Source organism: Mastomys coucha, unplaced genomic scaffold, assembly GCF_008632895.1.
Source record: "Mastomys coucha isolate ucsf_1 unplaced genomic scaffold, UCSF_Mcou_1 pScaffold16, whole genome shotgun sequence".
Classification (NCBI taxonomy): Eukaryota; Metazoa; Chordata; class Mammalia; order Rodentia; family Muridae; genus Mastomys; species Mastomys coucha.
Genome location: NW_022196898.1, coordinates 26019867 through 26040927, shown reverse-complemented (window position 1 = coordinate 26040927; position 21061 = coordinate 26019867). Strand labels below are relative to the sequence as shown.

Sequence of the window (21061 nt, the reverse complement as noted above, 5' to 3'; positions counted from 1 at the left end):
ACACAAAAATGCACACACACACACACACACACACACACACACACACACACATATTTAAAAGTTAAATTTCAAAAAAGAAAAAAAAAGGAAGGGAAAGGAAAGTTGCTCCAGGAGAGAGACATGCGCCTCATGTGAGGTTGTTCCTGAGGAACTGGTTAGACGCTATATAATTTAATTCCAATTTTAAGGTTTCAGGTTCAGAGATGGAAGCCCCAAAGGACAATAGACAATGTTTATCATCCAATGTCCTTGTCATAAAAAGGAACTTTCACTTTCAGAGTAGACCTTATAGCTACAGCTCTAAATATGTGTCCGTTATTTGGCAGCATGGTGAGAGGAACCACATGAAGTGAAGAGCAGATAAAGCCTTTTTGCTTCAAAAGAAATTGAAATTTTGGTAGCAATCAGTTTAGAGGAAGATGGTAGGTGACTGTAGCAATACCACAAACCAGAGGTCAAGCCAGGGTCCAGAAACAGCCATGGAAAACAGCAATAGAAGTAATTCAAGTCCTAAGACTCCCAAATTACCCTAGCAGAGCAGGTTGATGTTGGAGAGACCTGTCTGTTTCCCAAGGTATTTAGAGAAGGCAGAAATATGTAAAAGCCAAAGGTGATAGACAACATCAAGCAATCAATGTTCTTTAGACTAAACAGGGCACAGCACATATGGATCCCCAGAGATTTTAATAGCATACTGTTGCTCCTTTGGACAGAGGAACTGGTTCAGGTTATGAGGCCTATTTTCCTAAACACATTTTGATAAAACAAAGATAGTTGTCTTAGTCTCAGAATGCCTCTGATCTTCCTGTGTGTATTTAGTGAAAACAAATTCCACAGGTCCAAGACATGAGCCTTTCCAAATGGATGAACCAGCCCAACCACGGTCTTCTGAAAGTTGCAAAATTCCTACAAGCATTTCCTTTTTTCCATTTGTCTCAAGGCCTGTGTATTTTGTTGTCCTCATTGGATATTACTTTTCTGGTGATCTTTCAAGCCAACCTCTCAGATAGTTTTCTGGCTTTGTGGAATCAGTTCTATTTTGTATGGAGGAAGGAGACACATTCTTTGCAATCACAAAGAGACAATTCTACTCTGCATTCTGAATAATGTGAGACACTTTGTTATCTGCAGCTTATTGTTTCCATTTTTATAGCAAGTACCAAGCTCAGGACATTTTACATGTCTCAAAGTGATTACTCTAAAATGCCATTTGTTAATATTTGTTTTAAAGTACATGCCTATTTGTTTCTATATTTATATTACTTACTTAAGGGATTAGAATTTTAATATTTTAGGGTATTGATATGAATATTTTTCTGGATTGTTCTTCTGAGTTGAATTTGTTTATTATCAATATAAAATATGCATTAGCATTTTGAAAATAACTGGGAAGTAACTATAGAGGTATACATTTATAAGAATATATGTATGTATTTCTTTGCTATAGTTTACTATTAAATTGCTCTCCTCCCATGTACGAAGAGAGAGACTTTATGTTTCTGTTAGTTTATAATTTTATTTACTTTTATAGGAAGTAGGTATGAAATGCTGAGATCTGAAGTCAGTCTGTAAACTAAGATCTTATAACTTAATACAAATTATGTAAATTTATATTATGGTTCTTAAAATAACAGCTATTCCAAAACACCAATGATGTACATATAAATATTAAAGTTTCATCATCTGATTTAACAACTATGTTCTCCTTCCTGAATTTGTATGAATTAAAACCTAGTTCAGTTGATATAATAATATACCTCCATAGTATATGGTGGGGCTTCATACAATGAACCAAAACAAAGTTACTTTCTTTGCCAAAACCAAATCTGATAAGTAATGTAAAGTTAACATCGTACTGAAATAGCTTAAGAGATGTCATATTGCCCTAACCCTGTAGCACTCCCTTGGGAGCCACATTTGCCCATAAGCAGATATCTTATCTCTTCTTTTGACAAAGTGCTTTACACCAAAGGGCTCTCCTTCTCTACTGAGAAAAGGTCCTGCAGTATAAAAACAGTTCTCTTCCTCTAGATTGTTTTGGTATATTGTTTCATAAGATCCGAAGTTACATTGTAAAGACTTCACAGTCTGCACTAGGTATGATGTAATCACAAGGTTTTACTTTTAAAACCTTACCATTTTTGTCTTGGCACCAAAAGTCTCCCCAGGCATAAATCTACTTTTAATCGGCTTGATAGAAGACTCAATACAAATAACATGTGATCAGTGACTTCCTCATATGGATTAAGTCATTGGTGCCTCCATCAGGATTTCTCCTGTTACCTTGGCCTCAGCCAAGCTCTGGACCATTCAGGATATGGAGAAATTGCAGAGGGGGCAACCCTTGGTGAAAGTTTCTGAGTGCCTCTGAGTCCCTAAAAGTCCAGAATAAATATTGTGTTTCCAGACACCAAAATGAATAGGTTCTTCTAACAATCTTAAGAGGGATATCTGTACACTGAATTCAGTTCTGGTTAAGAAGGCAAATCAGACTGGTTGAGGCATTTGAAGGCATTAAGATGGATAGACCTCTGAGTGGAACTTCTTCTTGGGGAGAAATCTTTGTGAATTCCCTTGGAGGCGGGAGGAAAGAGGAGGAGGAGGAGGAGGAGGAGGAGGAGAAGAAGAGGAAGGGAAAGAACAGGAGGAGGAGGAAGAAGAGGAGGAGGAGGAGGAGGAGGAGGAGGAGGAGAAGAAGAGGAAGGGAAAGAAGAGGAGGAGGAGGAAGAAGAGGAGGAGGAGGAGGAGGAGGAAGAGGAGGAGGATAAGGAGGAAGAGAAAGAGGAGGAGGACGAGGAGGAGGAGGATATGCCTCTGAGCTTCCTTCTTTGGGGAGGTAGGCCAGACCTTAGAGATGAATAGGAGAAACCTTTAGGAGCCTTGTTAGGGAAGGTTTGGGCCATGGCCAGGAGCCTTTCCTCATCCTCTACACTAAGTTGGGATAGCAAATGCAGAGACCCTGGTTTCCTGATTCTGATTTGGTTTTGCTTTTAGTCTGGATGAATGGTCTGCCAACTGTGTGATTGATTGATGCACACTTTGGGAGCTCTGCACAGAGTTACATTGTGAGTTTGTTACTATGTTTTTGTCTTGTTCTGTGCTCCTCTTTTGGATGGCTCTTAGAGAAGCAGCGTTGGACTGCTTCCCTGCTCTTGCTTCTCTAGGTCTTTGCAGTACCATGTTCTTAGTACTAGCTTATAGTTTAGTTGTTCTGTGTACTGTCATGACAGGTCAAACTTATTAAGAAACCCCAGCAATTCTCATATTTGAGAACAAAAGGCCTTTAAATCACCCCCAGACCAGATTCCTCTCCTGGAGCACGTGACAATGACACTCCATTAAGAGAACAATAACAACAGGTCAGGTAGCATAATGCCCAGAATTCTCCATGCTAAAGATGTATCTAGTTGACCGAGGCTTTAGCCAATCACCTTCCCTTCCAGGATATTCCTTCCTATAAAAGGTTTTTAATCTCTGGTCCACCCTGAGTAAGTCTTATGCATCTTTTCTACCATGAATAAATAGTTTGGACAAGCAAAGGATGGTCTCTTTCCTCAAGAATTGCTATGGAGTACTGGCTAAAGGCCCCTCCATTCTCTGGACACTCTCTGAGCTAAGCTGAATTTCCCTCTCCTGCCCCTGGCTCATGTCAGGCCCTCAGACCCCCATTCTCAACTTTTGCAGTTCCAAGCAGCATCTAGGTGTCCGTGAGTTAGAGAGCCACACCCTAGGTCCGGGCTGTTTCTCACCCAGTGTTACATAGGCTGTATTTCTCCTATTCTGAGAGAGTGTCTATGTGCCACAAGCTGGCACCCCAGTGGCAGCTGGGAAGGAATGTAGCTAAGTGCCTCTGTGTTTAGTCTTTCTAGTGGTGTCCCTGCACCCCAGTGGCAGATGACACACAGACCCACATTGTTCTAATTGCTCTGAACTCTTGTTCTCTGCACCACAACCTCGCTGCCCCTCTGCTGCCCGAACACTCCTTACACTCTCTGCTCTCATTGTTGCTGTCATGTGTTATTTGTTCTGTGTGTTTTCTATGTTATTTGTCTTTTTTCCAGGTTTACCCTCTCCCTTGGAAAGCAAAAATTTCCAGTTATACCAATCTGTGTCTCATCTGACTCCAAACCCTGTCCACTCTCTCAAAACGAGATTTGGGACAGGTTTTACGTGGGTTCATCTTCTTTTCATTGTTATTCCATTGGAGCTGGTCCTATAAATCCTCTACTTGCTGAACCATTTACACATTCTTCTGACATGTGGACCACTGAACCCACACTAAAATCTCTTTGATGTGTACTGAATAACTTTTCCTAAGGTTTGGATAGTACTATTGTGTTTCACTTGCCTCACTTTTCTTAAAGTTGGTTGGCTCTCCTGTGAAGTGGATTGATGATCTGCAAGTTCCCTAGAGTTATCTACTGAATGAGTGGTCGGCCTTAAGATATAGTGAATCCCAGGGTACTGTGATCAGATCCTTTGCATCGATCAATGGTTAGCATTAGTTCCTACCTGCCCCCGACCTAGCTCAGGATTTGTGCTCATAAAACTGATCCAATTTCTAAGAAGCTAGTTTCTAGTTTCTTCTGTTAACTCACTCGCTGCCCTGTCACATTTGGACCCTAAAAAAAACCTCTGGTTTCTTTCCCCACTCCCTAAAATCAAGGCTCAATCCTCATTCTCATCCTCCTTGTCTTCTCCAGACTCATCAAGCCCTGCTGTGGATTTTATGGCCTTGACCACTGATACAGATCCTAGTTGAATGTGAATATGAAATGTTAAGAAAGCATTCTTGTTCAAGTGTCATTATTGGGATCCTAGTACTTGTACTGGTTCTTGTGCCTTGGACAAGGCACCCCAGTGACTGATGACTGGGATTCCTTGTGCTGGCTGAAAGTCCACTCACTTGTCATTGATTTTTTTTTTTTTAAAGAGAAACCTCTGCCCCAGAAGACAGAATTCTTTTTTGAAAATTAGGTAGTACCATCCCCTTTACTCCCCATGAGACTAAAATCTCCTTTGTTCCTGCCCATCAGCCTAACTTACCTGCCCCCCCATCTGAAGAATATTCCCCAACATTGTTCTTCCTTCCCAATCATTTCTTCAGTCTCTCTCTAGCGCTTTACCTCTCAGAGTTCCATCCCAACCCTTCTCATCCCCACAGCTCAGCTCTTATTTAGACCGTCATCCAGAGCCCAAACTTATTTAACTTCCACCCCAACCCTCCTTTATCTCTAAGGGCTCCTTAGGCATTCAAGAAGAGAACTATAAAAGATGGCCATCTGAAATTTACAAGGTTAGGCCTCGACTGAGACAAGGTGGCTCATGGCACAGAGTGACTGACTGATGCTATAGGACTCACAGAGTAGGGGCTTCTGTGTGAGGGCAGGGGCTGCCTTGTGGCCAGGAACCAAGCAGTCCCTCCTAACTCTTTATCCACACCAATCCTCCAGGCTTCTCTGCATTCCTGACAAGCCTTGAGTTCTGGGTCCCACCTCAAGGTAGCCACAGTACTAGGTAAGTTTTTCTGTGTGGGAGCATCCCTTAGTTGTCTTGTTTAGTTGTTAAAGCCTACAGGAAAAAAATGTTACCTGGAAGACATCTCAAATAAGAATATTAAAACACATCTACTGTGCTTATGTAGGGGCAAAAAAGTTTGTAACCTTTAATTTTATCATATTAGCACTCAGTGCTCATCCCTAGTTCTAAATAATACACCCTCATCAAAACCACCTTACAATTTCATTTACAAAAGAAAATTCTGTAAGCCATCTCATGTATTTTTAACATTTAATTTTCTTAAATTTTCCACTCCACTTGCTCTTTCAGACTTGTTTGCAAATTTCTTCCCTTGAGGAAGGTAACCTAGAAAGTATGATATCATTCACAGAGCCATTATAGGTTTGGTTGTGAGCCTAGGCTTTAATAGCTGATCCATCTCTCCAGCCCATAGAGCCATTGGAAAGACACTAAGTGCCACTCTGGAATGGCCCACACTCATGCTTCAGGCATTTACCCTACTCTTTTCTTAGATGTGTCTGTGTAAATAATAAACTTGCTAACTTTTCTTTACGCTGGTTCATCCAAAAATCTTTTTCACATTCTAGTCAAGGATTCTTGTTCACTTGGTAGGTGATGGCTAAAGCTAGAAGCTCCCAAGGACACTCACTGCCTTCAGTGATGCCAACAACTCCAACACTTGCTACCTCTGACTTTATTTTTTATTAGATATATTCTTTATTTACATTTCAAATAATATCACCTTTCCAAGTTTCCCCTCTGGAAAATAAAAACTATTCCCTCCTCTTCCCCCTGCTCACCAACCCACCCTCTCCTGCATCTTGGCCCGGGTATCCTCCTACACTGGGGCATAGAACCTTCACAGAACCAAGGGCCACTCCTTCCATTAATGACCGAATAGGCCATCCTCTGCTACATATGCAGCTGGGGCTGAGCACAGGGTCCCCAATGAAAGAGCTAGAGAAAGGACCCAAGGAGCTGAAGGGGTTTGCAGCCCCATAGGATGAACAACAATATGAACTAACCAGTACCCTCGGAGCTCCCAGGGTCTCAACCACCAACCAAAGAGTACACATGGAGGGACTCATGGCCCCACCTGCATATGTAGCTACCTCTGACTCTTGTGCTTAGTATTTAGTTTTCCTAAAAGAGCAGAAGGTTCACCATGACTTCACATATAGCTGAGCATTCCAGCAATCTCTCTATTTAGACTATCTCTCTATTGAGCTTGACAGAAGATACTGAGATTGGAAGAAACATGAAAATAGACTTTGAGGAAGTCCGACTTTCCTTAGTCTTCCTGTATTAATGTCTTATGGGAAAAAAATTGTCCTGACCTGTGACATTAGACCTGTATGAACTCTTAAAACTGTGACTTTAGGTTTCATCTCATTCTCTAATATATTAGTTATTTATGAACTTGAACACTTTTCTATTTAAAAAACTTATGTAATAATACAACTTGTCAGATATAATTAAACACATTGTTCACTCTGTAAAAATGTAATTAGTGAATAATATAAAATTGAATTGAATTAACTTATTTCATAGAAAAAACTCTTCAAAGAATGTCTGAAAGTACACGTGCCAGGGATAAAGTTCAGAACTGAATTTTGGGATTTTACAGTTTGTCAGCCTCATACATATGTAATTATCTAGATAGGTATGAGTCTTAGAAGTAGCAGATTTGCTGTGCATGCTGACACATATCTGGTTTAACCATTGTGTACTCTCATCAGTTTCTTTTTAATTCAAATCCACATTCTTCTCCCTAACTCTCCTTCTCCCTCACACCTTTCTAGGTTATCTTGATGATGACCCATGAAAAGCCTATCATCGCTCTCTTTTTATGACCCATGCTTATTAATCTGACATCAAATATGACTCCTCAACAAGGCTTACATTAGTGCGTATCTCAGTTTCACTGTCATATTCTAAAGACCCCAAACTGGCCACCTTAAAATTTCTAAGCTAATTAGTAACTTTCATTTCTTTTTTCAATCACATTTTTACTCTGTTAAAATATAAGGGTTTCTCTTTCTTTTTGATTAATAATTTTATTTGTTTACATTTAAAATGATACCCCATTCTCAGTTTTTCCTCCACAAAATCTCCATCTCATTCACCCTCTTCCTCCTCCTCTTTGCCTCTCTGAGTTTGCTTTTCTACTTCCTCACCCACTCCCACCTCACTGCTCTAGCATCCCCCTATGCTGAGGCATCAAGACTCCACAGGACCAAGGGCCTCCCCTCCCATTGATGCCAGATAAGGCTATTCTCTGCTACATATGTATCTGGAGCCATGGATCTCTCCATGTATCCCCTTTTGTTGTTTAGCCTCTGTGCAGTCCAGTTAGTTGATATTGTTCTTCCTATGGGATTGCAAACCCCTTCATCTCCTTCAGTCCTTCTCCTAGCTCTTCCATTTTGTTCCCAGGTCTCAGTCTGATGGTTGTCTGTGAGTATCTGTATCTGTATTGGTCAAGTTCTGGTAGAACTTCTCAGAGAACAGCCATACTAGGCTCCTGTCAGCAAGCATTTCTTGGCATCAGCAGTAGTGTCAGGTTTTAGTGTTGGCAGATGGGATGGAGCCCTAGCTGGGGTGGTCTCTGAGTGGCCTTTCCTTCAGATTCTGCTAGGGTGGCCTCTGAATGGCCTTTCCTTCAGACTCTGGGGTGGCCTCTGAGTGGCCTTTCCTTCAGACTCTGCTGGGGTGGCCTCTGAGTGGCCTTTCCTTCAGACTCTGTTGAGTGCTGCTATCACTAGGATTTCTTTATGTTTACACAATATTATTGTGGTGTGTGTGTGTGTGTGTGTATGTGTGTGTGTGTGTGTGTGTGTGTGTGTGTGTACATGTATGTGGAAGCCACTATACATAGAGGCCAGAGGTCAAACTAAGCTCTCATTCCCCATTAACCATCAATCCACACAAATTTGAGAAATAACTGTCTTGGAGGGCAGTAGGATACTTGGAGAGTCTGTGTGGCAAGTCCTTTACAAACATAACTATAAGCCAGCCCTGAACATACTGCTGAGCCGCTACTGTGGTCCAGTCTTTATAGGGCTTTCGTTCTGTGCCATGTCTTAGAATCTGACAATAAGCCACTCCCCCCTTTTAATACAGCTAAGTTGCCTTCCCAATGATTGTCAACTTCTTGCATCTGGCTTTAGTGGGGGCCTTCACATGTTAAGTGCCCCCTTCCCTCTGTTGTTCATATCCTTCCCTTTCACAGCTCTAAATCTGTTGTTTTCTTCTCCTGACTTCAACTCTCTGATGCTGCAAACTCTTTGTGAGGCCGGTTTTTAGTGATTATCTTGATTTCACTTCCCCTTCAGTTTTTGCATAGAACTATTGAGATAGCTACTTGAAATACAGTGTTAGTCACTACCTGCAAAGTGATGCTCATGATTGGTCAGATATCTCTGCTCTGTCTTTGGAGAAAGAAACATAAATATGATGTAAGCTTTTTGCTCAGTTCCCAAGTCCAGATATTAACTATTCTGTTTCCCCCGCCTTTTTTTTTTTTTTTGAAAAAAAAAAAAAAGTTGTTCAGTCAGGGAGCACAGCTCAGTTAGAAAGAGCGTTTGCCTAACAAACCTGAGGCGCTGGTTTCCTCAACAATGAAAAATAACAGCAAATTTGTGTATCTATCATTTATACATACAGGGAGAGAAGTATTGCTTTTAATTTTACTTTTAAGAATCTGATAGGACGTAATTTTTTTTAAGCTATGAGAGATTCTAAAGAAAGAGATAACACGGGATAGAGGCTTTGGAACAAACACTGAATGCTGAAGGCGAACAGGACAAGACAATGCAGAGGTTTCTATATCTGGTACTTGCTGAGGCCTTTCTAGGTTTGACTAGCATTTGACTTCTCCAGCTCTAGTCAAGGAGGTTAAAAGGGACTGGGCTTCTGTTACTTTCCCTGCTTGTGCAAACCTCCCACTCAATCTAATGGCTTATCTTGTGATCTGGTAAACTTCTTGTTGCATAAAACTGCCCCTGCAGCTCAAGAGCAAGATAAGAGGATGTGGTTATTGTCATTAAGAGCCTCTTGCTTTAAACACTCAAGCCTACAGACATGTGGTTCCCCAACACCTGAGTGTAGTCCCAGTCAGTTGGCATAAAGACTTTTGATTGGCTATAAACTGTGTCTGAGTAGTCTTCTCAGATGGGCTCCAGATGACATAGAGATGTAAGAAGATTGATATTTCATGAAAAGATGAGTTGAAACTTTCTTTGATTGTCCTTCCTTCACTTCTCTTCTATGCCCTGTCACACCATTACTTTTACAATTACATGGGGTACCAGATTGGTTTTGAAGCCTATGGAGGCATAAAATATCATGAACACTAAATAATTTCTGAGCACACAAGCAATAAAACATAAGAGGTTTATTCTTTTATCAAGCAATGACAACAGACAGCATCCACATGGTAAAAGCTTCTAAAAGAAGTATGTGTACAGGATAGACTTACACCAAGCTATTAACACAAAGACACTGCATGATTCATGATCCCAGGGGAGGAAGTTACTAAAGAGTAAAACAGACGCAATCAGTAAAAACGTATAGGCTGATTTCTGTTCTTTATTAAATCTATTTCTCTTAATGTTTCCTTAAGCTAAGAAGAAATCTATTATCACACAGCCCATGGAGCTATATACACAAAAGAGAGTGCACACTATAAAATTCCAAGTTTCTATGCAGTTTTACACAATTTAAACTTGAATAAAATTTGTATTTAAAAAAAGATCTTATTGGATTACCTTCAGCAAATGGACATTACTTCAATCGCTCGTTACCAGTTTTAGCAACAATAAGAAGAAAAATAAGTAGAAAAGATTCTCAAACCATGTTATGCTATTCCATTACACCTGGATTGTTTTCTCCTATCCCAATAACCAAACTTATTGGTATTAATCTATTTCTACTGGTTTTCTATTTTCTCCTTTAGGAAAAAGGATAAAGGCAGTCATGTTTACTTCTCTACTATATCTCAAGAGACTCCATTGGGTCACAGCTAGAGCACACAGTTAAAGAGAAGGTGCTTTAGAATATGCAGGAGTAGAAGTCATCTTGGCCATTGATAAAGGATGGGCTTATTTACTAGATACATCTAAATAGCAAAAGCAGCGGAGTTCCCTTTCCATTTGCCACCACTGTGGGCTCATCTTACTTTTTCCTGGTAAAACCCATTCATCTTCTTTGGACCAACCAAGTGAATGGTGTCTGAAGAGGATGTAGGCCACTGCGCTACAGAAAGTAATTCCAGCTTTGTCTCACTGTCAATTTCCCTGCAAATGGTTCTTCCTGTGCAGACACAGTCATGCTCCTTTTCCAGAACTGAGAAAGTTCCTGACTTATGTAACACTAGGCTACATAAAAGAATCCTGATACTAAAGAAGGAAGCCTCCTGTAAGCAGTTCAATTCCCAGATAATCATACACCAATGATAGAATGCACTCTAGTGAATGAAAGCAAAATGTGTACACAATACATTGCAAACATTTTTTACTGCACATATTTGTCTCCCTTCCTGTCTGTTTTCTATAGCACAATGCACATAGTACAGTGAATGTTGGATAGCTTCTCATTTGTATACAGCCCGAGGCCAAATTATGCCTTTTAACATGACATTTCATTGAAGGTCAAACAAATGCCTGAAGGCAGGATTTGGCGCAAGATATAAACATTTCTTAATGACAGTAGATTCATTGCTATGAGGTTGTCCAATATGCAGAGTTTAGCCTTCCTTTTTTCTCCCATGACATTTCCTTCAAGGCACAAAAGATTTTAAACAGTGGACGGGACAGAGTACTTTTAAACAGAGTACTTTGAATTAAGAATTTTAAGGTTTGACACGACCTTTTATTTCTGATTTAAGCATAGCAAAATGACAGAGGAAAAAAAATACCTTAAAGAATGACATGATGCTTAGGTCATCTGAAATTCCCTGCAGTGTATTTTTTTTTTTAAAGAATTTTAAATTCCTTTCATTGGTTTAAAATATAGCTACATGTTTGATTCTTACAAGTGCTGTAATTTCTAATTAAATATTTTATGAAATGTTTCTAAGCAGCCAATATCATTGTAAAAAAAATCTATCTTATTTGAACAAACATAGGGGGTTTTGACTAGAATATAAATTTGGAAAAGTTAAGTTGTAATTTAATGGATCAAGTGCAATGTACTGTAAAACTCTTCTTTATAATTAGGTAATAGGGCTCCTTAGGCATCACCAACCCAAACAACTGTATTTCCTTTCTGAACCTCTGTGATCTCACAGTTTAACTTATTAAGGCGACCATCCAGGATGAAGAGAGAATCTTTGGAGGGTGTCATCAGGTACTGTCCAAACAGGCCACTGCCTTGGATATGCCTGTTTTTCTGGCTCCAAGGCCAGTCTTCTGTCTTGAGGGGTTCTTTGAGGCTTTTGATCATCTTGACCTTCCCAGAGGAAAGCTCCACAAAGAGTACATCTGTTTGTTGGCTTGAGCTGCCATAGATGTTGTACTGGTGGGCTTCTGTGAAGGATGGCTGGAAGGCCAGGTCAGATATGTGCAGGTTGGTATGGATGTCAAAAGCATCTAGAATTTCTCCTCGGATAGTAATATATTGGACTCTGACAAGACCTTTCACGTCATTAACACTCACAAGATAGTGTCCATCTGGAGAGACATACGGAGTGCCTGTCACATCACTATTGAAGCCAATGATAGAGTCAGTCACACTGTCTACCACAAGCTGTGGTGGAATGGCTCCGGTGATGTCAGGCTTGCAGCTAATGAAGTAGTATCCTCCCAGATGGGTGTATGCCAAGGACAGAGGAATGCACTTTGAGTCCTTCAGGTTAATTGTTTTGATGTAGGACATAGTTTCAAGATCAATTTTGTGTAGTGCAGATTCATCTTTATGAAGAATAAATCCAAATCTGAAAAGATAAAACCAAGGTTAGGAAGGAAACTATAGAGTTGTTCTACAAAGAAATACTTCACAGATAGAAACAAGGTCTGCCTCAAGCCAGGGCCTTGATGGCGGTGGTAAAATTTTTCTTTATAATACTAGTGTTAAATTAATCTTTCTGGTGCCATGTTCTGCTGCTTTGTATAGGTTATTTAATCATGTATTACATCTAAATAATAATATAATCACTCTTTACATCCAAAAAAAGTAATTATAAATCCTAATGAAGAAAGGAAAATAACTTAGAGCAATAGTATTAGTATAAACAACCAATTTTCCTTTTAACATGAAAGTTTGCTTTTATATTTCTTAATATGATACTGGTAAAGTAGTTAACTGAACTAAGCCCAGCAAGAATAACAGGTTTGAAAAATGACAATTTGTATATTTACAAAGGTATATATAACTTTACTTATTTCATTTGCATTCTTTGTATGATACAACTTTGTTCAATGACTCAAAGATGCCAGCAAGCACTCTGCTTCATCCCTAGGTTCCTCTGACTGTGAACTAAATAGCCAGCATTACTATTTGGATAACTAACCAGATCAGTTTTATTATAATATTTTGAGGAATTACTTTATATATGCATAATTTAACTTCTGGCATATAATATTATATTATTACATGTTGTGATTACCTTCCTAAACTGCTCTTCTGATTTTTATATTATTTATACATTTTCTGTTTAAATTTTTCCACCTCACCATATTTTGATTGTGCTCATTTTGATTTCATAAGTTCATTGTGCTGGTTCTCATATTTATCAATGAAGAAATTTAGAAAAAATAGTATTTTTAAATAAAGACAGTTGAATTTCTCTGTTTAAATTAGTTCAACTGTTAATCAATTTAGGTGAAAACTTTAAGCACTCTTAAACAAACTATACATATATTTTGATATAGATGTTTTTATCAATTTAATAAAAGAAAAAGAATCTGATATGGTGGTTCACAACTGTATGACAACATTCCTATAGCTAGACTTGAGCATTGCTCCATCTAAGCTAGTCTGAGATAATCCATGAAGACTCTATCTCAAAACCAGAGATGCAAGAGGGAAGGAGGTCAGAGAGATAGGAGAGATATGGTGAGACACAGAAAGAGACAGAGACAGAGATAATGGGACAGAGACAAACACAGAGAAAGAGAGACAGAGACATACAGAGAGAGAGAAAGTAAAAGACAGAGAAAGAGAGAGAGTATTAAAATTACAGCCTAAAAAGTAAGCATTCATTTTTGGTATTATTATTAATATTGATAGAATGACTTTTTGGTAGTTCAAAAGCCTTATCAACTAAAGGTGAAAAATACTATTCTTGTTAATATGTGAAGAAAATAGAAGATTGTATTGCATTAAGATGAAAGAAAACAAATAAGTTTGCTATGAATGTTCATAACAGACTTATTTGTAATAGTGAAAAGCAGGAAACAATCTAGATATCCCTCAACTGAAGAGTGGATACAGAAATTGTGGTTCATTTACACAATATAATACTATTCAGCTATTAAAAACAAAGATATCATGATTTTTGCAGGCAAAGGGATGAAATGAGAATATATCATCCTGAGTGTGGTAACTTAGACCTGAAAGGACATACGTGGTATGTACTCACTAATAAGTGGATATTTGCCAAAAAGTACAGAATACCCAGGATACAATCCACAGACTTTACGAAGTGTAACAAGCAGAAAGACACAAATGAGGATGCTTCAAGTTCACTTAGAAAGATGATGGAAATAATTACTCAGGGGAGGCAAAGGGAGGGAGACATTTGGGTGGGAGAGGGAAAGGGGAGGAGAAAAGGGGAAAAGATCAGGTATGAGGTGGGGACACGAGAGAAGCCTGGAGGGCCAGGAGAGTGAATGGAGATAAGCATCATCAGAGGGTGGGAAGGTGGGAGGTGGGCAGGACCATCTACAAAATACCAAAGACTTGGGAGGTGAAAGAATCTAAGGACTCAGTTGGGGTAACCTTAACCAAAGCGCTCAACAGTGGGGAGAGAAAACTCTAATTGTCTAACTCCAGGCAGGGCCTGAAGAGGAGAGACAGGGTTATTAACCCACAGTCAAAATTTCTGACCTAGAACTGTTTCTGTCTAAAAGAAGTGCAGGAACAAAAATGGAGAAGAGATTGGGATACATCTTATGGAGGATGGAGCACCAAGACCTGGCACTATTACTGGAGTGCTTACTATGATGTGCTTATAGAAAAGAGGCTGGCATGGTTATCCTCTGAGAAGCATTACCATCAGCTCACCAAGACAGAAACAGACACTTACACCCAACCATTGAACTGGAGTTGGGGACCCCTATGGCTGAATTAGGGAAAGGATCAAAGAAGTTCAAGGGGAGAGCATCTTCACACACACACACACACACACACACACACGCACACACACACGCATGACAAAAAAAATATAGGCTATCTAACAAAACACCAGTAGCAGGCATAAACCTCCTCCTTCCAAGTTTTTGGTCCAGAGAGTCTAAAAGCACTAAAACAACTGAACTTATTGCTATTACTTGGTTGCTTCTCAGATGTTGAAAGTAACTCCGTTTTTCTGAAGACACCAAGCTTCAGAAAATTTAACTGGACTCAGAAGATTTAAGCTGTTACTGACCAAAAATTTCCCTCACTGATGAGTAACTTTCAAGGAAATGGAAATGATGTACAAGCTAACAAGGGTGGAAAACAGTTAACAATCCAATTCAGTTATGATATTTATGAAACACAGTAACCATAATAGCAAGATATCTCCAGAAATGCAATACTGGTACTTAATATAGTTAATGACAACCAGCAGAAATATATAGGGCTTAAATCACAATTCACAGGAGGAACATACGTGGGTTACTGAAGTCATGGATTTTAGAGCATGAAGACGTTCCTATACTAGTATAATTTTTAACTGATATAAATACACCCACAGATAAGCAAATATCTCACCTCTTGTCAAGTAAACTTGTTTTTGCAATGTAAAGATATCATTACTGAAAGGCATGTCTAATAAAATTGCAAAGAACAACTGACTCTAGGGTTTCCCTATAGTTCTTACATCTAAGAGCCAAAGAACATCCCAGAGGAGGGGAAGAAGGATTTTAAGAGCCAGAGGACTGGAGAATATTCTATGAGATTGAGCCTTCTAGCTTTGATAGAGTAGTAATACCCATGACATCTATAGCATGGATCCCTCAAAAAGTCTTGAAAACCACTCCAACATGAGCTGACATCCTAACATAGATGGGAAAATCTCACTGTACCTATCTGTAGATTAGACCTACAATCAAAAACAAGTATTGAGAAAGAGAGAATAAGTCCTCCCCTGGGATAAGCATACTGACTGATTATCCAAAACCAAGTTATCAGCCTTGGAAGTATATGCACACAGGCAAGACTGAATGAACCCTGTGGGTTGTTTTTATGTTTATGTGTTATATGTATATGTGACAAGAATGGTTAAAGAAGAGGGTGTGAGTTTGATAGCAGTCATTGAGGTGGAAAACAAACATTGAATGAGTAGGAAAAAGGAGAGAAAAAGGAAATGATGCAATTATATTTCACTTAAATAAAAACATGGATTAAAAATAATTATAAGCAATTATATCACAGTGTACTTTATTTTCTATATAGTGATAATCACAGGAATTTTATTTATATGAATAGAAATTATTTCCACATATGATACAAAATAATTCCAGAAATATCTTATTATAATCTCAAACATATATATCAAAACAAGATATTAATATTAATAAGTACATAGGTTTGCTATAGTAAAAATATTTCTGAAGTCAGTAGAATATATGATTATGGATGGGATAAAATAATTTAGTATAGAAGTTTACTATGAGATACAAAAAATTATAACTCTTTCTACATTTCTTATATTGCATATAATTTTAATTTTTATATTGAAGACTTAAATACAAAGAAACTGCTTTCAAAATCTTTATAAATATATATTGGAGAAGATATTGTAGCTATATTGAAGATCAAGTCTTCCCGATTTTAATAAGACTAGAAATTTTAAAACAATAAAATATTGAGATTTACTAGTGATTATTGCTTATGTATTCTGTTTACTGCTTCCAAAATAGCAACTATTATTATCCTTGTATACTTGTAATATAATTAAAAATAATACTTCTAGTGTATTTCTGAATTATAGCCAACGTTTCTGATTTCTTTCTGCTTTCATTATTCTACATGTACCTTAAAACCCTTATTTGTGGTCTTTGAATAAGTAGCTCTTTCCATATCCATTCTAGATAAAATGTACCAGCTGAAAGAATATTCATATGTTAATCAGACTCCTCAATATTTTTAATAATATCTAGCACAGAAGTATATTGTGCTCTTTAATTCTTTTCTAACTAATATAAAATAAAACTTCATCAAAAGCTAAATGATTCATATATTTTCATAACTCAAAATCAAATATATAGAATTTTAGGTTTTGCTATTCATGTTTAATTTTGTTTTAATAAACAACTCTAATCATTGTCAAATAAATCATGTTGTCTTTATATTCATGAATAGTGATTATTAATCTGTTGGAAGAGAACTAGACCATTAATGAAATTATGAATTAGGGTGGCAGATATTTTTTTCTGATATAAATTGTACATGAGCTCAGAGGAAAAGCAATATCACACTCATTTAATGAAAGCAATAATACAACCAAGTCTTGGCATTTAAGCTCTTCTAGTAATGTCAAGTCCTCCAGACCCTTTGTGCAATGGCTTGCCCTTGATAATGAGAAGGAATGAGCTAAACTCACAATTTACCTGAACCATTTCAGCCATGATAGAGAAGTATGTACCCACATTTTCTAAGATAACCCCTGACTTCTTTTCCATAACTTAAAAAAAATGTTCTGGTTGAAAATTCAGGAACCCTACAATGATGATAAAATGGTTATCACCTTAAACTCATGCCATGCTTTAGGATTGAGCAACTGAGCCAATAAAGCAGATGTTGGAGAGTACCTTCAGTTCATACCATTGGTAAGGAAGTGAAGTTTCTAAATAAAATTTCATTTTATAAAACAGCTTGGCATTCAGAAGGCTCTGACTGTTCATTAGGCAGTGATTAATACTTAGGAGACTCAACTTTCATGCAAGCTTATCTTCATAAAATCATGTAAGATGCTGGTTTGTTAAACATTTGTAAAAATATTAGGATAGAAACCTGAAGGAAAGATCATTAAAAGTTTACTCTCAATATCATATTTTTACTGGAAATTATTATTTGTCCTGAATAGTCCCATATGGGTTGGTCAGATTTATTGTAGTGTGTTCTGTTTTTCTTTTTTCTTATTTTTTTTCTTCCAGAGTGTCTACTCAGTACAGTTTATTTGGAAGTGGTGAGAAAAAGATGTCCCCACTTTATGTGACTCTTTCTGTGCTTGAGCTATGTCCTGGAATCCTGTTGACTACAATGAAGCAGGGCCTCCTTTCTAGATTAATTAGTTTCCTGAAACAATTTTGACTGTAATAGTCCCTAAGGAAATATGATCTTCTACAGAGTCCTCTCTTCCACAAGTTATTTTAGTTTCCACATTTGCAGGAAGAGGACACTGCTATGGGTAACTTTGAGGAAGGAAGAAATGTTTATATTACCAAACATAAAACCAGGAACATTGCAAGCTTAAGGAGAGTATTATCCTGCAGGAGCAGAGCACACTACATTTGCTCTGTAATTTTATGCTCTTTGTATCTACTTCCTATTCTCCAAGTAGGCAAAGAGGTTTTTTCTGCCATTGTTATTGTTTTTTGTTATTTTCATATTTATTTTAATTTTCAACATATATGCTTATTATTCATGACTCATAGATGCAAGTACATAATTGTGCTTGACATATTTCTACCATACTCATACTCTCTAATCATTCACTTTCCACCCTTCATCCACAAGTTCCCAAGTTATGCTAGATGATTTCACTTCTATTCTAGTGTTTCGTGTATATACATGATTTTATTTGTGCCAAAGTACTGTAAGCCACAATGTACAACCAAAGAAAACCTCAGGTTCCACTCTTCTTTGTCACCCAATGATATGACTATGGTTCAGATGACAATTGTTCCTTAAGTGTTCAGGATGGAAAGCTTAGGCCTCAGTTTGCAGTGTATATGGGGTTGAAGACTTAAAGACTGGGGACTGTGTTCTCAGACAGAATAGTGTGATTTCAAGGTTCTTGGCTTCCTGTTTTGGTGCTAAACATTGAATTCTTCTCCCTACTTGGATTGCATTGAAATAAATGGGCGCCCCAAAATAAACTATTGGAAAAGCTCAGAGTTGAGCTTTCAGCTTCCAAGACAGTGTGTTAAATAAACATTTTATTTATAAATTGGACGGCCTTGGGTATTTTGTTATGGCAATAAAAACCAGATTAACACATGCAGATATATTGTTCCATACTTGAGAGATCAGAATAATAATTGGAATCCTGTCTACATATCTCTTCTCACTTTTAGCTATAGGAAGAATGTTCTGTTTATACCTTACCTGGCCTCTAAATTTCTCACACAATAAAAGAGTAAATGATTCACTCTACTTTTTGTTTATATTCAGTATAGTGTCTCATTAAGTTGCTCAGAATGATATCTGACTTCTGTATTTCAATAATCATTTTTCCCCCATCTCTGAAGTAGGACTATGGCACATGGCTCTTCATTGCCAGGCTATCCATGAACCATATCCCAAAGTACTTACAGAGGAGATGGCCTATGGGCCATGTTGAACTGGATTCTGTACAAATACTGCCATCAGAAATAGATACTGGTATTATTTGGGATTTTTTTCTAACAACAGAGAATGTTGTAGATATTAAAATCTAGGTATCTAAGGATATCAACCAAGGCAGTGCTATAAATTGCCACTGTAAAGACATCTTCTAGTCTTCACCACTGACATTCTTCATGGACAAAAGACATGGAAGTGACATGAGTGACCATTCAATAATTGGGAATTCCTTTCTTTTAATGCTTTCTATTACCTTAGACTTGCCCATGTAAGAAAAAGCATAAATAATGTCCCTGCCTAAGCACCAGATTTAGATTGTTATCAGAATTTTACATAAATGAATAAGAATCATATGGTATCAGGTGTTCCTGTTTTGACAAATTGATACTAAGAACTATAATTGTCACATTAACTAATGTTTTCTAACTAATACAAAGACAGATTCTGAGCAACATGATGCTTTGACATGTGATAGCATTTGGACGTTTTCTGGTTTTGAAACAGTCTAGAAAATGTTGAAAGTAAAATAAAGTCCTCCTATTCTTTCTCACTTTAGTTGGAATATTACTAAAATTTCATAGGAGAGATTACGCATCTGTTATTTCCTCTTTAACACTGGTTTTATATTCCTTTCTTTTAAAAGAAATAGAATACATTTTTGATACTGTTCTTTTTTCTATGCTCCTGTTATTCTGATATGTTGACTGTTAGCATCCAGAACCTACAGCAGATATGGGCGGGTCCACAGACCTGTTGCCAGGTCAATGGCCACCATATTCCCAGAATCCATTGGGTTCAGCTCCCACCTTTACCTGGACTGCTACATCACGAGACACACACACACACACACATATATATGTGGGTACTTTATTCCATCTTTCTCTCTTTTCTTCTCTCTCTGTCCCCTCTATCTTCCTGCACCGCTACCCCCTCCCCCCTCCCAAATAAAACTCTTACACATGGAACTGTCTGGGCCTGGTGTCTACAGACAAGCCCGCTGCGACCCAAACCCATCATTTGGTGCCGAAACCCAGGAGCGTGGCAGTTCGCGTCTAGCGGCCGCTGGGACCACCGCCTCCGCCTGCCGCCTCTGCCTGCCGCTGCCGCTGTGGCCGTCCGGCCCTGCGATCGCTCCCATCATTGCCTCCGTGGCTGCTGCTCCGCACAGAGAGCGGTACCAGCACTGCTCACCTGGCGACTGCTCACCGCTTCTTGCTAGAGACACCAGACACCACGGGACACAACAAACCTACAGCCAAGCGCCGCTAGACTACGAACTCTTAACCATGTGAGCTGTACCCCACTCAGGCACCATTCAGTTCTATGTTTTTCATCTACCAGATTGCTCATAACCAGCCGCACAGACACCAACATATTAATTAATAGGATCAGTCAGGGGGAAGACTTCCAGCTTTCCAGATAAGGTCTGGCCAACCTTCCCTGGAAATTACGGAATACAGCCCCCCCCTTGGCATACGCGTTAGGACTTCTGCCACTGGGTGCCCTTCCCTTGGAGGTAACTCTTGCTCCTAATACTTACCAGGCTCTTTGCAGCCCTCAAATCACTGGATCCAGGGTGAGTTACTTTCCCACGCAGGCCACTGGGTGCTGCCAAATTGCCACTAGGGTTTCTTGTGACGACTTGAAACCACTAGCTTTGGCTGTTAATTTTTCTTGGTGCTTGGATTGTTCTCAGGATGCTGGTATGAACATCCAACCACCCCCCAATGGGTTCCAGAATGTCTTCGACCAATTTCTCCAGGCAACCCACAGGGTTGTCTCTTGGAAAATCTCAAATCTTTAAAGCTTACACCTGATTTGAAGGCAT

General features: G+C 38.5%; 1 protein-coding gene across 4 annotated transcripts in view; it reads right to left on the bottom strand.

The window, feature by feature from the left end:
• Positions 1-9896: 9896 nt before the first annotated feature.
• Fstl5 (follistatin like 5) overlaps positions 9897-21061 on the bottom strand; it is a 654438-nt gene continuing 643273 nt past the window's right edge. For all 4 annotated transcript variants that reach the window (XM_031374116.1, XM_031374118.1, XM_031374119.1 and 1 more), the window contains one exon: positions 9897-12454. In XM_031374116.1, the coding sequence (XP_031229976.1) occupies positions 11752-12454 (703 nt within the window). In that variant the 3' untranslated portion in view covers positions 9897-11751. The remainder of the gene's footprint in view (positions 12455-21061) is intronic.